Source organism: Protomyctophum bolini (assembly GCF_963924005.1).
Source record: "Protomyctophum bolini genome assembly, chromosome: 13".
Classification (NCBI taxonomy): Eukaryota; Metazoa; Chordata; class Actinopteri; order Myctophiformes; family Myctophidae; genus Protomyctophum; species Protomyctophum bolini.
The window spans coordinates 2,062,777-2,084,798 of NC_137874.1; the positions used below are offsets into that span (position 1 = coordinate 2,062,777).

Genomic DNA, 22,022 nt, shown 5'->3' on the forward strand with positions numbered 1-22,022 from the left:
CTCCCACTCTACCAAGAAGGGGGGAAAATGCAAAACAATATGTATTAATAGGCTACTCAATAGGCCTACTGAAAGAGAGAAAATGGGGGGAAAAAAGGCTACTGATAATAACAAGAATTAACAAAAAAAAGAAAAGAAAGCAACGATGATTAAGCCTCTGTGATTTCCTCGATAGGGCCTGGATCAACCACGGCCTCTCTGCTTTCCACCGCGGCATCAGGATTCACGTTGGGCGCGATGAATGTATTGTAGAACTTTTCAGCCTCCTGTGGCGTTGAGAAGAGATTAATTCTGCCGTCGTGAAGCACTCTCAGCTTGCAGGGATAGTGTTGAAATCCACGGAAGGCATTCCTGTCAACGAACAGCTGTGTAATTGGATTAAATCCCCGTCGGGTCCGGGCCGTCTCTGCCGATAGATCTTGCCCGAATGATAATTTGACCCCGTTGTGTTTAATGTCCATTTGCTTAGCCTTGCGGTAGACAAACTCCTTCTCCTGGAATTTTAGGAACCGGATGAGGACCGCCCGATTCTGGCCGGGTTTCGGTGGAGCTAGCGTGCGATGTACACGTTCCAAAGTGAACGAGCGGCCAGGGTCCAAACCCAGCCATTGTGGCAGCAAGGTGTTGACATAGTCGAGAAGCGACTGCTGTTCCTCTGCGCGTTCTCGGAGCCCAAATAAACGCAAGTTGTTCATTCTGGACCGGTCCTCTGCTGCGTCTGCTTTTGACTCAAGGTGAGTGACTCGTTTGATGGCGGCACCAAGTGCAGCTTCGGCCCGCTCCAGTGAATCTTCTGCACTTCGTATGCGGTCTTCGGCCTCGTCAACGCGGGTTGTGTTGGAGGAGACCTCTCGTTGTACGTTGGTTATTTTGCTCTCAACTGCAGCGAGCGAGGCCGCCATGGTGGACAGGCGGGTCTCTATGTTGTCTAACTTCGACCCAACTTCAGATCGGAGACATTTGATTTCCTTCAGTACATCAGCCAAGGATGCCATAGTGGGGTCTGTGTGCTCAGGAGCAATTGTTTGTAGCGTTGCGGGTAGATTGTCTGCCTTGCTCTTGTGAGATCTTAAAAAGAAGTCACACTCCTTGACAGCACTAGTAGTAGATTTCTTTGATTTCTTTGACATATCCAGAGGTTTGTTTTGTTCGAAAAGTTAGTAATCTAAAGTTAGTAATCTATGATATATGCATTAAAACCTTGCACGGTTGTGAAGAGCAACGGGGTTACGCAGCCATCTTGGTTCAGGCCACACCTCCCAGGGGTTCAGCGTCTTGCTCAAGGACACTTTGTCACTAACTCTGGGGGAGCCCAGGTTCGAACTGGGAACCTTGCGGTTCCCATTCGGCCACACTACCTCTGAACCACTGCTGCTGAGCCACTAATTGGCAGACATCCTGCATGGGTTGACGCCAATTAAACATATCCACAGCTAGGATTTCCTAGGACTTTTAGTATGGTGTTCTGATGACATAGAAATGGTCTGTGAAGAAGGAAATTATGACCTCTTGGTCAGGAATTGATATGGCATTTTTTCCTGATAATAGTCCCAGTTAGTGGCCATTTTGGATTGATGCCAATTTAACATATTTCTACAACTACGACTTCTTGGTACTTTTAATATGTTGTTCTGGAGACTTCATAGAAATGGTCTGTGAAAAAAACTGTTTCAATTACTTATTGGTAAGGAATTTATTCCAATATTGGTAATTGGCCATGCATTTTTCTGAGAATATCTTATTGGTGGACATCATGGATTGATGCCAATTAAACATATTTCCACAACTAGGATTTCTTGGGAATTTTTTGTATGTTGTTCTGGAGACTTCATAGAAATGGTCTGTGAAGAAAAAAAGATCTGTTACAATCAATTCTTGGTCAGGAATTTATTCCAAGATTGGCCATTTTTCTCATAATAGTCCCAGTTGGCGGCTATTTTGGATTGATGCCAATTTAACCTATTTCTGCAACTACGATTTCTTGGGACTTTTAATATGTTGTTCTGGAGACTTCATAGAAATGGTCTGTGAAAAAAAATCTGTTTCAATTACTTATTGGTAAGGAATTTATTCCAAGATTGCTAATTGTCTATGCAGTTTCTGAGAATAGTCTTATTGGCGGACATCTTGGATTGATGCCAATTAAACATATTTCCCCAACTGGGATTTCTTGGGACTTTTAGTATGTTGTTCTGGAGACCTCATAGAAATGGTCTGTGAAAAAAAATATTTTGTTACAATTACTTTTGATTTTAGGTCCAAAATGAGCTAGAATGCCTGGACTATAAGCAGAAATGTAAACATGCAGCACGATCGAGGTGCAGTCACATAAAATGATAACACAAAAAGTCCTGAGGGCTAAATAAACACCAATGATTAGTTTGCATCATGTGGGGTTACAATTAAATTCAACAGTTAAAGGATTTCTAGTTATAAAACAAAACGGACTCCCTGCCGTTTATTTAAAAAAAGAAATCACCCCAAATGAGCATAAATTAACTGATAAACACAGGCAAACAGCAGCCGCAGTAGCATTAGCATTGATACTTACAAGTTACACGCACATCCAAACAAGACATTTAAGGAAATTCCAAAATGGTAAAGTATAAAAGACGGATACCATTATCAAGACAAAAAGATGGTAAAACTGTAAACAGTATAATGTTAACTTTACCTTTCTGAATGTAACGATATTAGCCTCTTAAAGTCTGTAAAATTGCATGTATCCCTATGGGCGAAATTTGCCGCTCCCCTTCAAAGCCAAACCCGGAAGTGAACCGGAAGTTGTGGAACGTCATCGTGAATAGGGCTTATTTCCTGAGAACAGGTTGTATATCGATATCTACAAGGGACGTTCAATATTTAGGGACGTTCCAATTCCTAGGGCGATGATTTATCTCCCTACCCCTTGACACTCATTATGTAGGGACAAGGGGAAGGGGCAAGGGCTGAGGGGTAGGGTTAAAAAACGAATTGGGATTGGGCCTTACAAAGCCAGATATGTAGCTAAGGGCTATAGTCAAGTAGAGGGAATTGACTATAAGGAAACCTTTTCACCCACTGCTAATATGACTTCTGTACGAGCAGTGATGCAGGTTGCGGCATAGGAGGACCTCATCATACATCAGATGGATGTAAAAACTGCTTACCTCCATGCTCCAATGGACTATGAGGTTTATATGGAGCAGCCAGAAGGTTTTGAAGTTGAGTCAAAAACAGGTGAACACCTACGTAGTCTGTAAACTGAATAAGTCATTGTATGGTTTGAAGCAATCAGGCCGCAATTGGAACAGGCTACTACATGATCATCTTACCGAAAATGATTTCAAACAAAATGATGCAGATCATTGTGTCTATAGCAGACAATCAAAAAATGGCAGTCATACTGATAATATGGGTGGATGATTTGCTTCTTGCAGCCAGCAACAATGATTTACTCGGTGAGGTGAAAGAAATGTTGAAAGGGAAATTTAAAATGAAAGATATGGGAAAAATAAGACACTTCCGGGTTTCATCTGAACTCAGAAAATGGCAAACTAGAGCCTCTATGGTTTGAAGGTGACGTCATCCCCAAAGCCCTCATTGATGTGTTGTCTGAAGAGGGGACAGACGAGGATGACCTAGAAGAAATTCATACACATATGAATGATTCTGATGATGAAGAGGAGGAGGAAGATGAATCTGATGATGAATAAACCTAAAGTAGTTGTCAATATGGAAGGGTTGTGAATTTAAGGTTTAAAATATGCAGTGGTATAACAATTATTTTGTTGTGGTTGTTTTTGTTGTTTTATTTGATTTCTTTGATAAATTATGAAAAAAAGAAAGAAAAAGAAAAACAAGGAATCTAATGCCCCCTTGTCATACAGTATTTTTCTGTTCTGTCTCCCTTTGTCTTTAACTCTGTCACTGTTACATTTGGGTGACTATTGATAGGCTATGTACTGAAACAAGCTATTATGTGCATATAATATAATAAATAAATATAATAAAAGGAATTTGTGTTCCTGCTGTAGTATTCATGTTTCTAACTTCAGACAGCAGTAGTTGCAGAACATGTGAACCTATTGTTACATTCTAGGACTCTGGAAGGCTATAGTGACTGATAATGAAAATGTCTCCGATTTGAGGTATAGTGCAGCATTTTGGCCACAGAAAGAGTAATCTTCAAGATAGAGAGGTCATCTTTTGCTTAAATTGAAGCTAAGGATATGGGAAGTTTTCTATATACAAGTGAGGCAGTTATATTCACCCTAATGTGCTGGAAAATAACCATCTTTGTTGTTATTTGTTATATTATATTTTTGTGTTTCTGAGGATGATGTAGGTCATATTTAAGAATACAATGGTAGATAGCTCCAAAATCCTATTCTGATACTTACCCCTATGTGTCAGGATACTCCATGCCAAATTTCACACTTCCATGTGTATTTATGTAATTTTAGTGAATTTGCCTTTACACAATTTCGCCAGAGACATATACCAAAAAAGGGTTTTTTGGGCCCCTGAAACCAAACGGCCCCGAGTTGGAAGTGGTCCCTTCAGATGAGAGATGGCCCAAGGTATATGCTAACAGGAAATAATAGTGAAAAAAAGGTAGCAACAATTGATATGAGGGCTGGGTCTAGCTCCCGGACTATTAGTGTTGCAGGGGTCTTTTGGGCGTGATTATCATGGAGATTGATTACTAAGTGGAACAAAGATATATCATAAATGGGGGGTCCTTTTCGCACAGACTGGACGTTTTCTGAATCGTGAAGCAGAGCCCAATCCTTCGGTACCGGCCTCGAGCCAGTGCTGTGCACGGCTGTCGCGTGGTTTCGAAAGAGCAAGCTCCTCTCCTAACCAAGGCTTCGATTACGGCCTTCTGCTGTCTAAGAGCTCAGAACTCAGGGGGCGAGGGTCCAAGGGGCCCGTCCTTCGAAGGGCACGTCCCCTGGGGTTCAGCAAACAAGTGTATAAAGGTTGTTGAGCAGAGATTGATTCTATCTCGAATGGTTATAAAAAAGAGATTGACCCATTAACATATAACGCTAACCAAGCTCCTATGTTTTGAGGGCTCAGGCCGGTTGTGCAGGGCTCAGGGCCTAGTGCTCAGAATATAGCAGAGATCACAGCCCTGGCTACGTTTGATCTGAAAAACAGACCATAGACGCCATCCAGGTGGTATTTAGAGGCCCCCAAGTATCATAAAGATGCCACCCATTTTAGTTTCGAAACCCTAACCCTGACCTTTGGCCTGTCATATGTCAGGTCATGGGGTCCCGCAGGTGTTCAATCACCATCCTTTTTTTTTTTTTTTTTTTTTTTTTGGCTTACTTTCTGTCCCTTCAATAAACCAATAAAAAGGTTGGTTGGTTTATTGAAGGGACAGAAAGTAAGCTGACAGGAAACGGGAGAGAGATGGGGGATTGGGGAAGACATGCAGTAAAGGCTGTGTGGGGCTCGGGAGTCGAACCCGCGGCACACTGCGACTGGATTACCAGTCGGGTGCCCAGACGGTTACGCCACCGCCTGAGCTCACCATCCATTCTTTGCAGAATTCTCTGCTGAACGCGTAGACATCTGCATTATGATCCTAGCATGTACGGTTCACGAGAGGTCAATCAAAGTACGTATGACCCCCAAAGTTTGATAAGGCTTCATTCGAGGACTCCGCCCAGCTAATTATCAACCTCCCTTTACTTTTCACCCGATTTCTAGTTACCACCCTAACCTTTTTATGATCCTAACCAAAAAGGTTCAAGACCATAACCCTGCCCCCCGGACACGTCTCGGCAAAACCAAGAACATTTTCGGACTCAGTGCGAAGAGCCAAACGCACCCATGTGTGTTGCTGCGCACACAGATGTCAGGAAGTGGGTGTAAACGCCTACTTCCTGTCCCCAGCCCCCAGACATCTTCTGGAAAAAACCGAGACATTTTCGGACTCAACACGACGAGCTGAACACGCTGATATGTGTTTCCAAGCACACGGACTAACGGTTCTCTTAATTGGCTAACCCTAGGGTTAGTTTTCAACACGCGAAAGCTCGAGAACGATACGTCCGTCAGCCAAGTAATTGACATGGGCGTGTTCAGCTTTCCGAGATCTACGCTCTGATATATGTCCGCCATTGTCGTGCGACACCCGTAGCAAAAGTTCTCCAACTCTGATCTGTAATCCCGGAAGGCTCATAGACTTGGTGAACCTTACAGTGTATTGAATGGCTTGAAACCCTAAACCTAAATTTGAGAACCACACATCCGTGCGCTGGGAGACACATATCACCGCGTTCGTCTTATCGATAGCTATGCGTGGATGTAAAGCACTTCCACTTTCGACCTTTGTCGTCCCGTTTATAGACGGGTTAGTGTGGCAGGGGTCTTTTGGGCGTGATTATCATGGAGATTGACAAAGATTGAACAAAGATATATCATAAATGGGGGGTCCTTTTCGCACAGACAGGACGTTTTCTGAATCGTGAAGCCGAGCCCAATCCGTCGGTACCGGCCTCGAGCCGGTGCTGTGCACGGCTGTCGCGTGGTTTCGAAAGAGCAAGCTCCTCTCCTAACCAAGGCTTCAATTACGGCCTTCTGCTGTCTAAGAGCTCAGAACTCGGGGCGAGGGTCCAAGGGGCCCGTCCTACGAAGCGCACGTCCCCTGGGGTTCAGCAAACAAGTGTATAAAGGTTGTTGAGCAGAGATTGATTCTATCTCGAATGGTTATTCTCGAATGGTTATTATTGGACGGGACGACCGCCGGGGTAGCTGTGGAGAGAGAAAAAGGGGGATAAATGTAGCCACGAGAGCGGCGAGGGATGGGGGAAATTTGAGTGGGGGGGAGGGACGGGGGGGGGGGGTTAGTTTGGTGGTGCGGCCTGCGAGGCGAAGGAGGACAAGAGGGACGTGAGGGTGTCGGGGGCAGGCACTGAGGTGGGGGGGTTTGCAGGGGTTTCACTGATTGGGGGGGTTGGGAGGGAGCTTGGGAGGGTTGAGCCGTTAGAAGGAATTGTGGCAACACTGGATGTGGGGGGGAGGGAGGCTGGGTTGACTCTGGACTGCTTGGAACGGCGGGTGACGTCATCGGCGGTAGTGGTAGCGCGAGGAGCGCGCCTCGTGACGTCATCGGTTGGCGCCTGGCTCGAGGAAGGTCCCGGCTGTGTTGTTGTTGTTGTTGTTGTGGTGTCGCAGAATAGCTTGAACAAGCCCGCCTTGTTGGAGCGGGCGGAAGGTACGTTGAGCACTCGGAGTTGTTTGTGGAGGCCCACTACGGTCCAGTCTGTGATGACGGGTTGTGGCGGGTTTGGGTTGCTGGGGAGGCGCGAGGCGGCATGGTAAGCGCGCCTGGAGCGCTGGGTCACCTGGGGGGTGGTGGGAGGGTGGGTGGTTGGTGGTGTTCCTTCCTCTTGAAGGAGCGGTGTTGGGAAGTGCTGCTGCTTTGAGAGCCGGTGCGAGACCGACCTGAAGAAGCGCCGGAGGAGCGGCTGGACGCGGAGTGGCGGGATGTGTTGGATGGCGGGGAGGCGGCGGTCTGGGAAACGGTGGTGGGACTGTTGTCGTTGTCGTCTGGGCTGGAGGTGCTGGACGTGTCGGGGATGGGGGAGGGCGAACGCCTGGCACCGGCGGGCGTTAGTAGGCGTTAGATACTACTGTTAGTGCCAGTAGTATCAATCTTTAATCGTTGTGTTTGCACGCCCAAACGGTGATAGACAGACGGTCCCATCCAATCGTCTACCAAGTATCTTGAAAAAAAGGAACGGCCCCGTCATCGAATTGGCTCCCGATATCCCAGATCCCAATAAGCTGTGAAACAAACTTGTGTAGCAAGCTTCTTGGATCTGGCAGCGTCAGGTTAATATAATTAAGCAATATTACACGAGAGAGTGTTGTTTAACGTGATTATTAGTAGTCGAACGAGACAAAGTCGAGTTCCGCAAGAATCACTGAAGGCTGTTTCAACCAATCAGATTGCTTCCTCTTAACCACCTGTTGTAGAATGATGCTTTTAGAAACTTTCTGAAACTCCCAAGATGAGCCAGTGCAAGTGAAATGTTTGTGACTAGTAATGTACCCACTTTGTGAATGTATTGATCGTGGCCTTAACAGGGATCACACAGAGTGATAGAATGTTCTCCTCTTGCTTTTGGAAACACTGGAGGCAATGTCTATATGATTTTAATTTATGGATTGCATGGAGTGAAAATAGTCTGGTATGTAGGCTATCTCTATGTTTTATAGTTTGTTTTTGCATCTTGTTTTGTATATGGACCTATAGTGTTTGCAATAAAGTTCATCATCATCTTATGAGTTGGTCGATTTGCGCACAATCGGCTCTGTGGTTAGCGAGGCCCTCCTTTTGCACTACTTTTGTCAGTGAGCGCTCTAACCTTCTCAAGAAGTCAGACAGATTTTCACCTTTTTTGTTGGTGCAAGGTCCTGAAGGCAAAATACAAGTCTTCACCAGACTCAGGGGTTCCAGGCACTTTCCAGGGCCTCAATATAGCAAGCGGGTGTAGCACCTGGGTCATTAAGCCATACAGCCTGAATTATTTCTAATGCTTCTCTCACTCACTTCTCCCCTCTCTTTCCAGTCAGAGCGCAATCCTTTTTATCACCTGGAGACATTTAAAAGGTATTTAATCACATTTGGATTTCTGTAACTGGTCTGCTCTGGCCTCTGTAAAAAAAATCTATTCCCCGCCTATAAATGGCTCAGAACTCTGCAGCCAGACTACGAACCCAAAAGAAACACAAAGAAACACGATCACATTACACCCATCCTACACTACTTTACCTGTTAGCTTTAGAATAGATTTTAATATTTTACTGATAACTGTTGATCTATGTATACAGTTTTAACCTGTATTGTTATTTGCTGCCCCGTATGTAAAGCATTTTATAACTTTGTTTGGAAAGGTGCAATATAAATAAATGCATTCATATTAAATTCATTATCTTCTTGTCCTGCCTTTTCCTCCCATTCCACAGTAAATCACCATGCAGTAAAAGTGACATGACCCTTAAGCAAACCAATTACATTTCAACAAAATACTCAACATAGGTTGTACTCTCACCTGCAGAAATCGTGTTTAAAGTGACAGAACAATGTTGCATTGAAGTGAACACGTTAATACCATTCTAAATGAACTCTGAACAAAACAAATAGGACATAAAGTATATGGACTTGGGGCTACAGTACAAAATACTTTATAGGAAAAACCCAACTGAGTGAGTCACAATGCAAGAAATTGAGACGACAGCCAGTTGTATGAGTTTTCAAATGCTTATACGTATATTGAGGAGATAGAATGGAGTTACAGAAAGCAGAGATAGAACATGTCTCCTAACGATGACAAGATGGTTGATCTATTTATAATACAGCCTTATCAGAATACCCATAGCCATACCCCATGCCAAAGGTTTATAATGGTTGAGAGCAGTGGCCTCTGCCGGCCGGGAGATTTCTTCAAGATGAGTCTTTCCTTCCAAATGATGCCCTTCCTGTAGAACCAGTCTGATGACGTTTGGGAGTTTTTATGTATTGTTATGCCTACTGTAGCCTACAGCACTTTTGGTCGACTATGTTGCTTATACATGTGCTTTATAAGTAAAGTTGGATTGGATTGGAATATTCTATCCCACAACCTTATCAAACATTGTAATTAAATGATGTGGGTAAAGACCGGGGGAGATGGTGGATGGGAACCATAATAGAGACAGAGAAATATGGGAAAGGGCGCCTAGGATGGTAAACACAAGGCATTCTGTCTAATAAACTATTCAATCTAAATTCAAGTGTTATCTAAAATGTCTGTTATGAGGGAAGGAATAAGTGGCAAGGTTTAAAAACAGGGTCAACTATCTGCTGTGCCGAGAGCACGACGCTGTTAAGAGAGCAGGGTTCAGAGCTTTACAATTAATGATATGACTATGGGCTGCTAAGGGTAAATATAACGGTAGATGGAACACTAAATCATTCATAAACAAGTAAACAAAATATTTCCATCAGTAGGTTGTTCAGTAGACATGATGGTAGGTTTCTCAGTAGGACAGCATGGTAGGTTGTTCAGTTCAGGAAGAAGGACTAACCTGTAAACAAAGATATACTTTTGTTCAACATTTGTGGAGATTAGCAAAACTATATATTTTGTAATCTTCAGAACATGGGGAATCCAAAAAGAAAACTGAAAAAAATAGTTATTCACTAATTTCTTTACACATACTGTATTACACACATAAACCTGTGATGTAATAAAGGCCACAGTGATAAGCGACTCACCGCTCATCCCAGCACCTCCCTTTTTGAGGGGCGCCTATGTACAGCGGTTGTCCTCACATGTCTCAAGATTTGCCATCATGAAAGTGGAATTTAGGTCAAATGTCCACTAAACCTTGTCCCCACACGTCTCAATATTTGCCATTGACAATGAAAGGTCAACATTAGGTCAATTCTGCCAAATATGAAGACATCATACGTATGTAGACGAGCAAATCGGCTAACCAATTACATGCCGATGGGAGAGCTTGGCCAATAAGCTTAAGCGCTTGGCCAGAAGATAGCAAACCTCTACTGATTGGCCCGTGACGTCATGTTGTAGTTCGGTGGTCACCTCACCTGATTATTATTATTATTATTATTATTAGTAGTAGTAGTAGTTTTTTATTTAGATTTTTTGACATTGTCCTCTGCTTTTCTCTTGGCACCCCCTGGTGGCCATGTGACTCACTGCAATAGAGCTTGTTGACACGGCTGATGTCGTTGCTGCTCATCTCTCTGGCGCCCCCTACTGGGACACTGGCGTCTGGCTTAGCAACAATGGTAGGGAGCTGTCCCCGCTTTCTGGAAAAAGTATATCTGACACACACCCACGCATATACATGCACGCACATGCGCGCGCACACACACACACACACACACACACACACACACACACACACACACACACACATGTACACAGACACACACACACACTTGTATTACCAGTAAGACGCCTGAGGGCGAGAAGTGACCTCGCCCTGGTCGCGTGCACGCATCCGCCTGGGTGACAGCAGACGCTGGCGCTTTGGCATGGGGGTGGAATGAATTCTGTACTGGCTATATGTGGAGCGTGTCTTGAGTGTACAGGGTTTGATGAGGTCAGATCAACATAATGGAATGTCAGCACAGGTCAGCTCCATGGAGATCTAAGGGTGGTAGCAGGGACATTCTCTTGAGGGCCAGGCCTTCATTTTTGGGCCTGTTGAGAACTCTAGTTTTCACCGGCTGCCAGGCGCAGCTGCACTAATATCTTTGGGGCAGGCCCATCTAGAGTTTGAATGGACAGGTATCAGTCAAAAGGGAGACATTGAAGAGGAAGGATGGATGGGGGAACGATTAGCCTGAGCTAACGTGTTAGGTTTCTGGTCTAGAGGGGCGGGTCGCAGCTGAGATTTGCGCACGCCCTGATTGGATCTCATCGATCTGTCCGTCACCGCCGGCCCCTCCTCTCCCCCCTAGTGCAGCGCTACGTCACATCATTTGGAGCGACGCCCACCCGGAAGGGTTGACTCCCACTTTTAGACCAGAGCGGCCAATGCGTTCCTCCAGGCTTTCAATTTTTGCACCAACAAAAATGAAAGCCTGGTACCGAGGCTAGGGAACGATCAACATATGGAATGAACAGGTTCTGACATATATCCATGTATGGAGATCTAAGGGTTTGAGGTTTGAGGTCAGATGTCGAGTTGCTAGTCAATATTGATTCAGAGCAAGCGTTTGCACACGCACACAAACGCACGCATGCACACGCACGCACGCATGCACACACACACACACACACACACACACACACACACACACACACACACACACACACACACTCACCTGCCGTAGTGCATAACAGAGTTGTAGTCGTAGGGTGTGGCCAAGTTGTTGGTATCCACCTTATGGAAGTTGCGCTCCCTTCCTGTAGAGAAGCAGAGCCGACCAATCAGAACACAGAGCACCCACCACCAGAACCAATCAGAACACAGAGCACCTACCACCAGAATCAATCAGAAGACAGAGCCATCTCATTATAAACGAACAATCAGACGATGACATATTCATACAAAGTATATACTAGATTGTTTGTATCCACATCCCTATGGACAAAATGTCTTAATTAATTAATTAATGTATGTATTAATTTATTAATTTTATTCATCCATTCATTCGTTGTTTTATTATTATTGTCTCTACTACGTTTTTTTATTGTTTTAGTCCGACGTCTCACATAAATGGAGCCTCCACCGGGAGGACATAGTCAACCTACTCTTCCCGCTTAATGGAAAAACACTGTTTCACCTTAAATTAAATTAAGACTATTATATTGCAACCTGCTGGTATTACTAATGCTTGCAATTACCAAATTGTTAGACCTAAAGTCAGCAAGAAAATGTTCAGACTGTCCCCATGATATCAACCTCAGCATCAGAAACTGAACAAGGAGAATGAGGTATGAGGTCAGTCCGCTGCCCCCCCAGGTTGGCAGAGGAAGTGTAGCGCCCAGGATTACATTAGATAATTGGCACTGGGTGAAAAAGAAAACTGGGTTACAAAATCGTGGGATAAAAATTTAGAAAAAAAAAAAAAGAAACTGAACAAGACACTTGTGTCCCACACAGAGCAGGTCCACAGAGAGAGAGAGAGAGAGAGAGAGAGAGAGAGAGAGAAAGGAGTACGTAGTGTACGCCTACTAATACTTCCTTCCTTACTAAAGTCAAGTGACGCAAGGCTCACCTCCCACTGGCCGGAGGAGAAAGAAAGGGGGGCAGCGGGGGTGATTGACAGCTGTGGCGGCCAATCGCCGCGTCCAGTCGGGTTTTAGTCATTATCCGAGGTCTTGACACGCCAATAGCCAGAGTGCCATATATTCTATTTAGGACAGCAGGTAGACAGAATCCAATGTTTCGGCGGTTAAGCCTTCATCAGGGAATACAGAGCACAAAATGGTTCACGCTTAAATATGGTGCCAGATAGTCATGCAACCAATCAGAAGGGGTTAGGGAAACACAGGTTAAATAAGACCAGTCCCTGTGCTATGAGAAGTAGGGATCAAGGTCATGTGTTGTCTCAAGTTCAAGTACAGGAGGAGTTACCTCAAAAATTACTATGAGAGGCTCTGGAATATCAATGCCTTGTCAGAGAGACCATTAAATACATCTGAGAAATCCAGCAGATATACAGTTATGAAACGAAGAGCCATGCAACAGTAAAATATACTACTAAATTAAATACATTTAATATAGCCTAATTAATTTTGTAATATAATAGTACTATTCGGTGTAAGAATATGACACCCCGTTGTCGCTCATTTTGTGGAAGCCAACCACCCGGTATCCTCTCTACACTATAGGGATAGAAAAAGTGTCTGTACCTAGAAGAGGAGGGGAGATTGATCAGCTTCTGCTAAAATGCAAAGCTTTTTTGGATTCAGTCCTTAAAAACACTATCTCCTTTTGGCCTTAATATAGACCCATCTTTTTTGTAAAAACAAAATACATTTACAATATTTTTGTACATTTTAATGTGACTGCCTTCTTTCCCCTTTTCACCTGCAGGTGGCCTACCTACTGTATATACTCCAGGCTCAATCAATTTGTATTTAACACACATATATCTTTGAATATAGTTTTTTTATATATCTGATTATATTGAATGTATTTAATTGTGTAGTATATATATTTACTGTTGCATGGCTCTTCGTTTCATAACTGTATATCTGCTGGATTTCTCAGATGTATTTAATGGTCTGTCTGACAAGTAATAGTAATTTTTTAGGTAACTCCTCCTGTACTTGAACTTGAGACAACACATGACCTTTATCCCTACTTCTCATAGCACAGGGACTGGTCTTATTTAACCTATGTTTCCCTAACCCCTTCTGATTGGTTGCATGACTCTCTGGCACCATATTTAAGCGTGAATCATTTTGTGCTCTGTATTCCCTGATGAAGGCTTAACCGCCGAAACGTTGGATTCTGTCTACCTGCTGTCCTAAATAAAATATATGGCACTCTGGCTATTGGCGTGTGTGGCCACTTGTTTCAAGATTCCCTCTACAAGTTCTCTCCCGTGGGCCAGCACCGCTAAAAAGGATTTTGGTGTGTGTTAGCACCATTGTTCCCAGGCTAACATAGAGGTAGTTGAATGGTATTGAGACCAGGCTAGTATAGAGGCAGTTAAATGGTATTCATACCAGTCTATAAAGGTATTTAAAATGGTATTGATACCAGGCTAGTATATAGGTAATAATGGTATTGATCTCTGGTTACCTGGTAGGATGTTCTCAGTGACAATGGTGACGTGGTTGTCTCTGTCGGATCGGTTCTGTTCGTGTGTGAAGCCCAGAGCGTGGAGAACCTCATGCTGGATGCTACCACGGTAGAGGCAGCCCCTTCTCTGTAGAGAGATCAGCTGATAGCCTCCCTGGCGGCCCAGGGATGACCAGCACCTATACAGTGGTGTGCATACGTTGGTTAGACTAACACTCAGCATTACTCAGCATTAGTCTGACAACACCGTCGCTCCTGACATGCGTGGCAGGTAACAACTAACCTGTGGCAGTGAAAACTTACCCGTGATGACAGGTTCAAACTAACCTCACAGGAAGGTTAGTTTGCAACCGTTTTCGGTTTGTGTTTTGGATAGGATAAATGCGTGTCGGACTGTTAATCTCACATATAATTAACTAAATGTCTGTAGGTCTGAAAAAAATAATTTACATGGTGAATCACATCTTGATGACATCATCAAGATCTGATTCACCATGTTAATGATTTTTTTCAGACCTCCAGTTCTAGGAAACTATTGTTATTATTTCCACACAACAGTAAAATGTTGAAAATGAGTGGAATGCCCCTTTAAGTGCAATTTGAAAACATAAAGGAAAAACAGCGCCCTCTGCATGATGCTCAAAGTTTGGTCTGAGGACCTCAAGGGGTCCTTGAGGAGGTTCCAGGCAGTCCACAGCAAAATATGGAACATTTTACCACTTTGAAAATAGCCAATCTACAAGCTCACAAACGTGTCCCATTACTGCCCATCTTGAGCTTGAGCTTGGGCTATTTTCGAAACATTTTGATAAATCTTCAAAACATTTCCCTAGCAGAAAATATTTTCATATGGGGGTCCTTGATATGAAAATGTTTGAGAACCACTGGTTTAGAGTTTACAACCCAACCCAAACAAACGCACCATACCCACCACATAGCCCCCACCCCACCCGCCATCATCTCCCCCCCACCCCATACACCCCCACCCACACGTGTGCATGTGTGTGTGTGTGTGTGTGTGTGTGTGTGTGTGTACTAACCCATTCCCAGAGAAGAAGTATAGATAGTCTATATGTCTCCTCCTCCACACAAAACGGATGCATGTGGATCGATGGAAGCTGAGCAGCCCTCTGATGATGGTGATTCTCTCCCGACGGCCTGCAAAGGGAGACAATTATAGTTTTTGAGCGGTGCTCACCGCTCCTTTACATGACTATGTGTGTTCATATCTGTGTCTGTCCGTTTGCTGTAGGACCTTTGACCCTGCTGTTTACACTATTGACCCCTGTGGCTGCAGATGCGGGGCCATTCAAACTAATCACGTTTACATTGTGGTCCAGTGTGCATTTAATCTTTTATTCGAAGGGACATGCAGCACCCGCATCATCCCAAAGCCTATACCGCTCATGCAAGGATGCGGTGTGATTGGCCAGTAGCTCCTTTGGAATAGTGTCGCTGATCGCAATTACAAAATAATATGTTTCAGGATAATTAAAATAAGATTGTTCACGGCCCGGGAAGGTCTTTCCTTCAAAATAACAGTATGCACTGAAAAAACTTTGCAAGGCATAAATGCAGCAGGAAATATATATGCCAGTAAATTAGTTAACTGAAGGCATAAGGCTTATTATTAGCCATGCTTTGGTCATTTTAATAATCTTGTCAATCAATCAATCAATCAATCAGAACGTACTGAATCTACTAGAGATGTACACAGGGATGAACACTTTGCCGTTTTTCGTTGGCCACAGACATCCCATCGATGTGCACGGATGTGCGTTCCTGCTGTTTGACATGGCGATGTCACCAAACATGATATGAGGGTCACCTCTGGAACGACCTACACACATTCACACGCACGCGCACACGCACGCACGCACACACACACACACACACACACACACACACACACACACACACACACACACACACACACACACACACACACACAACATGATATAGACAGTGATATACACACCACACACAACACATATTAAGCAGCCATGTTGTCTCCTTTAAGCAGCCATAAATAGTATTATTTATATAGCACTTTTAACATCATTCGGTCATTCACACACCAATGGCGGAGGAAACCATGCAAGGCACCAACCTGCACATCGGGAGAGAATGGGGGTTCAGAGTCTTGCTCAAGAACACTTTGACACTTAACGCAAATGTTGACTCACTCACCCAGGTTGGTGTTTGCTGTCTCAATGATATCACCCACATCTTCAGTGATGTCACCGGATTCATACAAAGAGTTATAATTGTCATGATATAAACACAGAAGACAGTTATAATGATATAAACACAGAGAAGATATATATCATACTATAATTCAATCAATGTCTGTCTGAATGTGTGTCTGTGTGTCACTGTGACTGCCGTAGCTCCTCACTGCCTGCACCAATCGCTCCCAATAATAACCAGAAGCAAATTAAGCTAAGTAACTCTAATGAAGGATAAAGATCTTCAACCGAGTCCAGTGAGGTGACTCATGACTCAATAAATGCATTATTATTATGGCAAAAAAAAATAAACTATGATATATCGACCAATAAGAATAGGGGGTGGGGATAGGTAACTTGGAGTTCGATGAAGGACAATGACTCTCAAGCGAATCAAGTGACGCGACTCACAAGGCTGTATACGACAAACCATTGAAAAGTTATAGCAAAACATAGTAACTATTAAACATCGGCCAATCAGAAGAGGTGTGGGAATACTATTTGAAAAGCCTATAAGGGAAAATGAACGGGGAATTAACTTCTGGGTATCACATCGTCATGCATGGGGGCGGTACTGCGGCGCTCTATAGCAGGGGTTCTCAACGTTTTTGGCTGGGGACCCCCAGAAATGCTCTGTCCATGTCTCGCAACCCCCGCCCCGCCCCCCTCCTCACCACCAATAGAAACTGACTGTAAAATAAACCTTAATAATAGAGAAAATATATCATAAATTAATACTGGAACCAGATAATAATCATTAGGGAAAGTTTATGCATGCACCACGCACTATGTAAACTCTCAATTTCCATTTTCCAGCCATTCATTTCCACAAAAAAATAATTATTTTTTTAAATAATTTGTTAAATGACCACTTCACCACTTTTCAACCTTACTTCATATAATTGGTCCTCACAGTGACATCATCGACAGGGAATCCAAGCTAATAGAAACTGCAGGCTTTCTATTCATGAAAAGTTGCAATGTGAAAATGGAAACCATTGTTCTCACGATAATAAAAATCTAAATAGTTAAAAAATATATCTTGTTTAGAAAAGATCAGCCTAAAATGTCACTGGTGGACGGGTTTCTGAACTGCCCACAGCCCTCCTATGACAAACAGACTGAGTAGGAAAATAAATGTTAATGTAGTATTTTATCATGAACATTAGTGAGGACCAATAATATGAACATACGTTGAAAAGTGGTGAAGTGGTCCTTTAAGCCACATCATATGAGAGCTATGCAGCAGTGGATGTGAAGCAGGCAGCAAGACAAGCAGAGATCTATTCAATGCAAAGCCCTATTTAAAGATGGGGGGCCATAGGTGAAAACCAGGTATACTTAATGAACCGGTGGGTGTGGCCACAATAAAATTAATTTTAACACTTTCTGTACACATTTTGATTTTTAAAGAAAATATTTCAAAAGTAATTTTGAAAAACCCTTCCTCCTAGAATAAAAATACCGGTAGCTGATGATCATGTTTTATGGGGGAAAGAAATATCTGTCTTTAACGGAATTCAGCGCTCGACCCCCATCTGAAGATATGTTGTCTCAGGGACCTCTCAGAAGCAAAGATTTAAGTTAAAAACCTTTGCTCTGAAAGAATATATATTCAAAGATTTGTGCCGCATTTTTACACATTTTCAAAAATAGCAGACCTACAAGCTCAGCGTGGCACGAGTGCCGCGCTATGAGCTTGTAATGACCATAATGACCACGTAATGACCACGTAATGACCAGCAGAGTAATGACCAGGGAGCTGCAATCAGATGACTAACATGCAGAAACACTATATGATTATCATGCAGTATCTGATGCCCCTTTCGAGACCATTGAAATGTGTGTAAAGTTCTGCAATGTTGGTAACACTTTATATTAAGGTCGTCTTTATAATGCATTATAGCACATTTATAATGCATTATAATGTGTTCATAAGACATTATAACACTCGTTATAAATGTTTGTAATCATGTATAACCACCGTGTTTATAACATATTATAAGTGCTGGTCATAATGCATTATTATGCTCTGTGAACAGCACATTATAACTATCATAACTTAGGTGGTTATAAAGGCACATAGATAAGTGCTGTAATGTCTGTGTCATAATGCATTGTAACCAATGTGTATTAAATTGAATAATGTCTTATAACTTATAAGCATCAATAATATGCCATAGCAGTACTTTGAGACCTTTAAGTAAAGTGGCAACATTCTTTAATGGTTATAAGCTGTTGTTTCATTTTATAATACCCTAGCATGACTTTGTGACCTTTAAATGCTGCGGCGCGTGTGTTGACAGGTACCAGAAGAAGAGACCATATCACTCCTTCACTGGCCTCCCTACACTGGCTCCCGGTCAAATACAGAATAGAGTTCAAAGTTCTTCTTCTCACTTACAAAGCCCTCAATGGTCAGGCACCACAATATCTCAAGGATCTCATTGATCCCTACAAACCAAATAGAACAGCAGTGCGTTTGCAATATGCAAACATGCTTACTGTTCCAAAAATATCAAAAGTTACAATAGGAGGCAGGGCGTTTAGGTCCCAGGCACCGCAGCTGTGGAACCTTCTCCCGGCTTCGGTCCGTGGGGCTGACACGCTCTGCACATTCAAGACAAGGTTGAAAACCTTTCTCTACGACAAAGCCTATGGCCAGACTTGTCTCCGGGTCTAGCTGGATACCATGGTCGTACATTGTTGTGTGGGTTTGTCTCCCAGCAGTACTTGTAATATACACTATATAGGCTCCAGTAAGGCCTGCCACTAATCCAGCATCCGGGGAATCTCTCCCCGGAGTCTCTTTTCGTCCTCCCCGTCGCAGTTCTGTGGACCTCTAATATTAACCCCCAACTGACTGCCGAGTGTGACCGTGGATCAGGCCTCTTCATGGAGCCCACCAGAAGTGTGACCTGGACCCGGCCTCACAGAGCTCGACCTGGACCAGATGTGGACCAGACCCCTCCACGGAGCCCACCTGCCTATTCTCTGTCTTTTCTCTCTGTCTATCTCTCTCTCTCTCCCTCTACCCCCCCCCCCCCCCCCCCCCCGACACGGTCGAGGCAGATGGCCGCCCACCCTAGAGTCGGGTTCTGCCTGACGTTTCTTCCTAAAGGGGAGTTTTTCGTTACCATTGTCGCAATGTTGCTTGCTCTGGGTGGATCTTTGTTGGTTGTAAAGTGTCTTGAGACAACTTGTTGTGATTTGACACTATAATAAAATTGAATTGAATTGAATTGAATTTAAGTAAAGTGACTTTGCATAATATGCTATATCATATTATTGATGTTTATGAGACATTATTCCATTTAATAAACAAAATTGGTTATAATGCATTATGACAGACATTACAGCACTTATCTGTGCCTTTATAACCACCAAAGTTATATAATAGTTATAATGTGCTGTTCCACTGAGCATAATAATGCATTATGACCAGCACTTATACTATGTTATAAACGTGCTTATAAGTTGTTATACATGATTACAAACATTTATAACAAGTGTTATAATGCCTTATAAGCACATTATAATGCATTATAAATGAGCTAATAAAGCATTATAAAGGCGACCTTATAATATAAAGTTTTACAGAATATTCTTTACAATTTGAACAGGGCTTTGAACTGGTGCAGTGCTCAGGCCCTCATTAAAGCAACGATGACTGGGCCCTCACACCTGTCCACATTAGAGACAAACATTGACCATCAGAACAGAGAGCAGAGCTAAGTAACTCTAATGAAGTACAATAACTGAGTCCAGTAAAGCGACTCATGACAAACCTCACCGTCAATTATCAATTTCATATTATAAGGTTTCTATTATACGTTATAAATGTAATAACATGATTTATGATTTATTATAAAGTTTCTATATCCTAAGTTAATAGCATGATATATATAAAGCTATGATGTTTAGACTCACCGGCAGCGACCTCTCTGATATCTCTAGCAGCTGGATTCTGAAAAACACACGCACACACACACACACACACACACACACACACACACACACACACACACACACACACACACACACACACATTTATTATTATTATTATTATTATTATTATTATTACATTAACCTATTGAACCCCATTTCCCTATCCCTATTGGGGAAATATTCGCAAAAAATACACATTTTCAGCGAAAAGGTTTTGTTTTCAGAGGTACGCATGTGGCAAGTGTGTGTGCGTGTTCATACCTGAGGAAGCCCATATATGGTCCCAGTCAGAGAGAGAATAATGAAGACGTGAAGTGAAGTCATGATGATTTATACACCTGAATATAGTTAAAGATATTAATGATTAATTGATTATATACCTGAATATAGTTAAAGATATTAATGATTATATACCTGAATATAGGTAAAGATATTAAAGATTATGTAATTTAGATAGGGATATTAGAGATTAGAGATAATAATAGATCATACTTTTTGTAGCACTTGTCCTAACGGTGTTACAGTGTTTTATCGACTAAAACTATGATGAAAAATGTTCATTGATTATTTATTTTTTTCACTGACAAAAACAAAAAATAACTAAGCTATGGTGACTAAATATACTAGTGGATAAGAGATCCAGTAGAACTAAAAGACAAGTCATTTTAGGTTTGGCTGCACTCTGAAAATAGCATTTTTTTAAATTGCTATTTTCAGCATTCAACCAAGTGCAAAATCAGCCATTACGACGCCCCCAAGGCTCGACAAAATACAATTTAGTCAATAAAATCAAGTGTAGACTAAATATCACAGACTTTTAGTCAAAAGACTATATATGACTAAAACTACTTCAAATGTGCTGTCAAAAGTAAGACTGGGAGGAGAGGAGAGTACATCTTACCTTCGGGCAGGTGCTGTGTGCGGTGAGGTGACTGGTATGTGTGTGTGTGTGTGGTGTTATATACCTTACTACCAGTGGGGGGAAGTTCTTCTCACTCCACAGGGTGTGGAGCTGATGACTCAACCTGTCAATCAACAGCAGGAGGAGGAAGAAGAAGACTTTTTTTTCCAGGAATAAAACTTATAGACGAATTCAGAAACGGTTCTCATGGTTGCAGCTTACGTATTTCGGGGTCGTCCCTATGTTCCCTCAGCCCTATGTTGTCCCATTCCAAAACAGACCCTATGTTCCCTCAGCCCTATTTTGTCCCATTCCAAAACAGACCCTATTCCCTAATATGTTCCCTCAATCCGATAAGTGTAATAAATGTAATAGTGTAATAAGTATAATAGTGTATAGTGTAATACAGACAGCATTTTTTTCCCAATGAAATTGGCTGACAGCTTGTCTCGTCTCGTCATAATAATAGGTTCATAATAATAGGTTCATAATAATTACTAAAATGAATTATAACGAATTAATTATATCGGTCGGACTCATGGTGGCCCTATAACAGCCCACTTTACGTTTTGGCTTATAACTCTTGAACCATATCTTGTGTAGGGTTGCAAGTTGGTCATCCGTCAACTTTTTGCAAGATTCTATAACCTGGACGTGGCAGAGCTTGC

General features: G+C 42.7%; 1 protein-coding gene across 1 annotated transcript; it reads right to left on the reverse strand.

Moving 5' to 3' along the window:
- Window positions 1–9,837: 9,837 nt before the first annotated feature.
- Window positions 9,838–21,386, reverse strand: LOC308326806 (hatching enzyme 1.2-like). The gene is made up of 10 exons (XM_080779840.1): window positions 21,355–21,386; window positions 20,715–20,791; window positions 20,436–20,472; window positions 16,468–16,506; window positions 15,971–16,117; window positions 15,318–15,435; window positions 14,278–14,456; window positions 11,846–11,927; window positions 10,710–10,837; window positions 9,838–10,071 (listed from the first exon to the last, which is right to left on the reverse strand). Exons 2-10 carry the CDS (start codon window positions 20,775–20,777, stop codon window positions 10,067–10,069), a joined length of 798 nt encoding a protein of 265 aa, XP_080635966.1. The 5' UTR covers window positions 20,778–20,791; window positions 21,355–21,386; the 3' UTR covers window positions 9,838–10,066.
- Window positions 21,387–22,022: the final 636 nt, after the last annotated feature.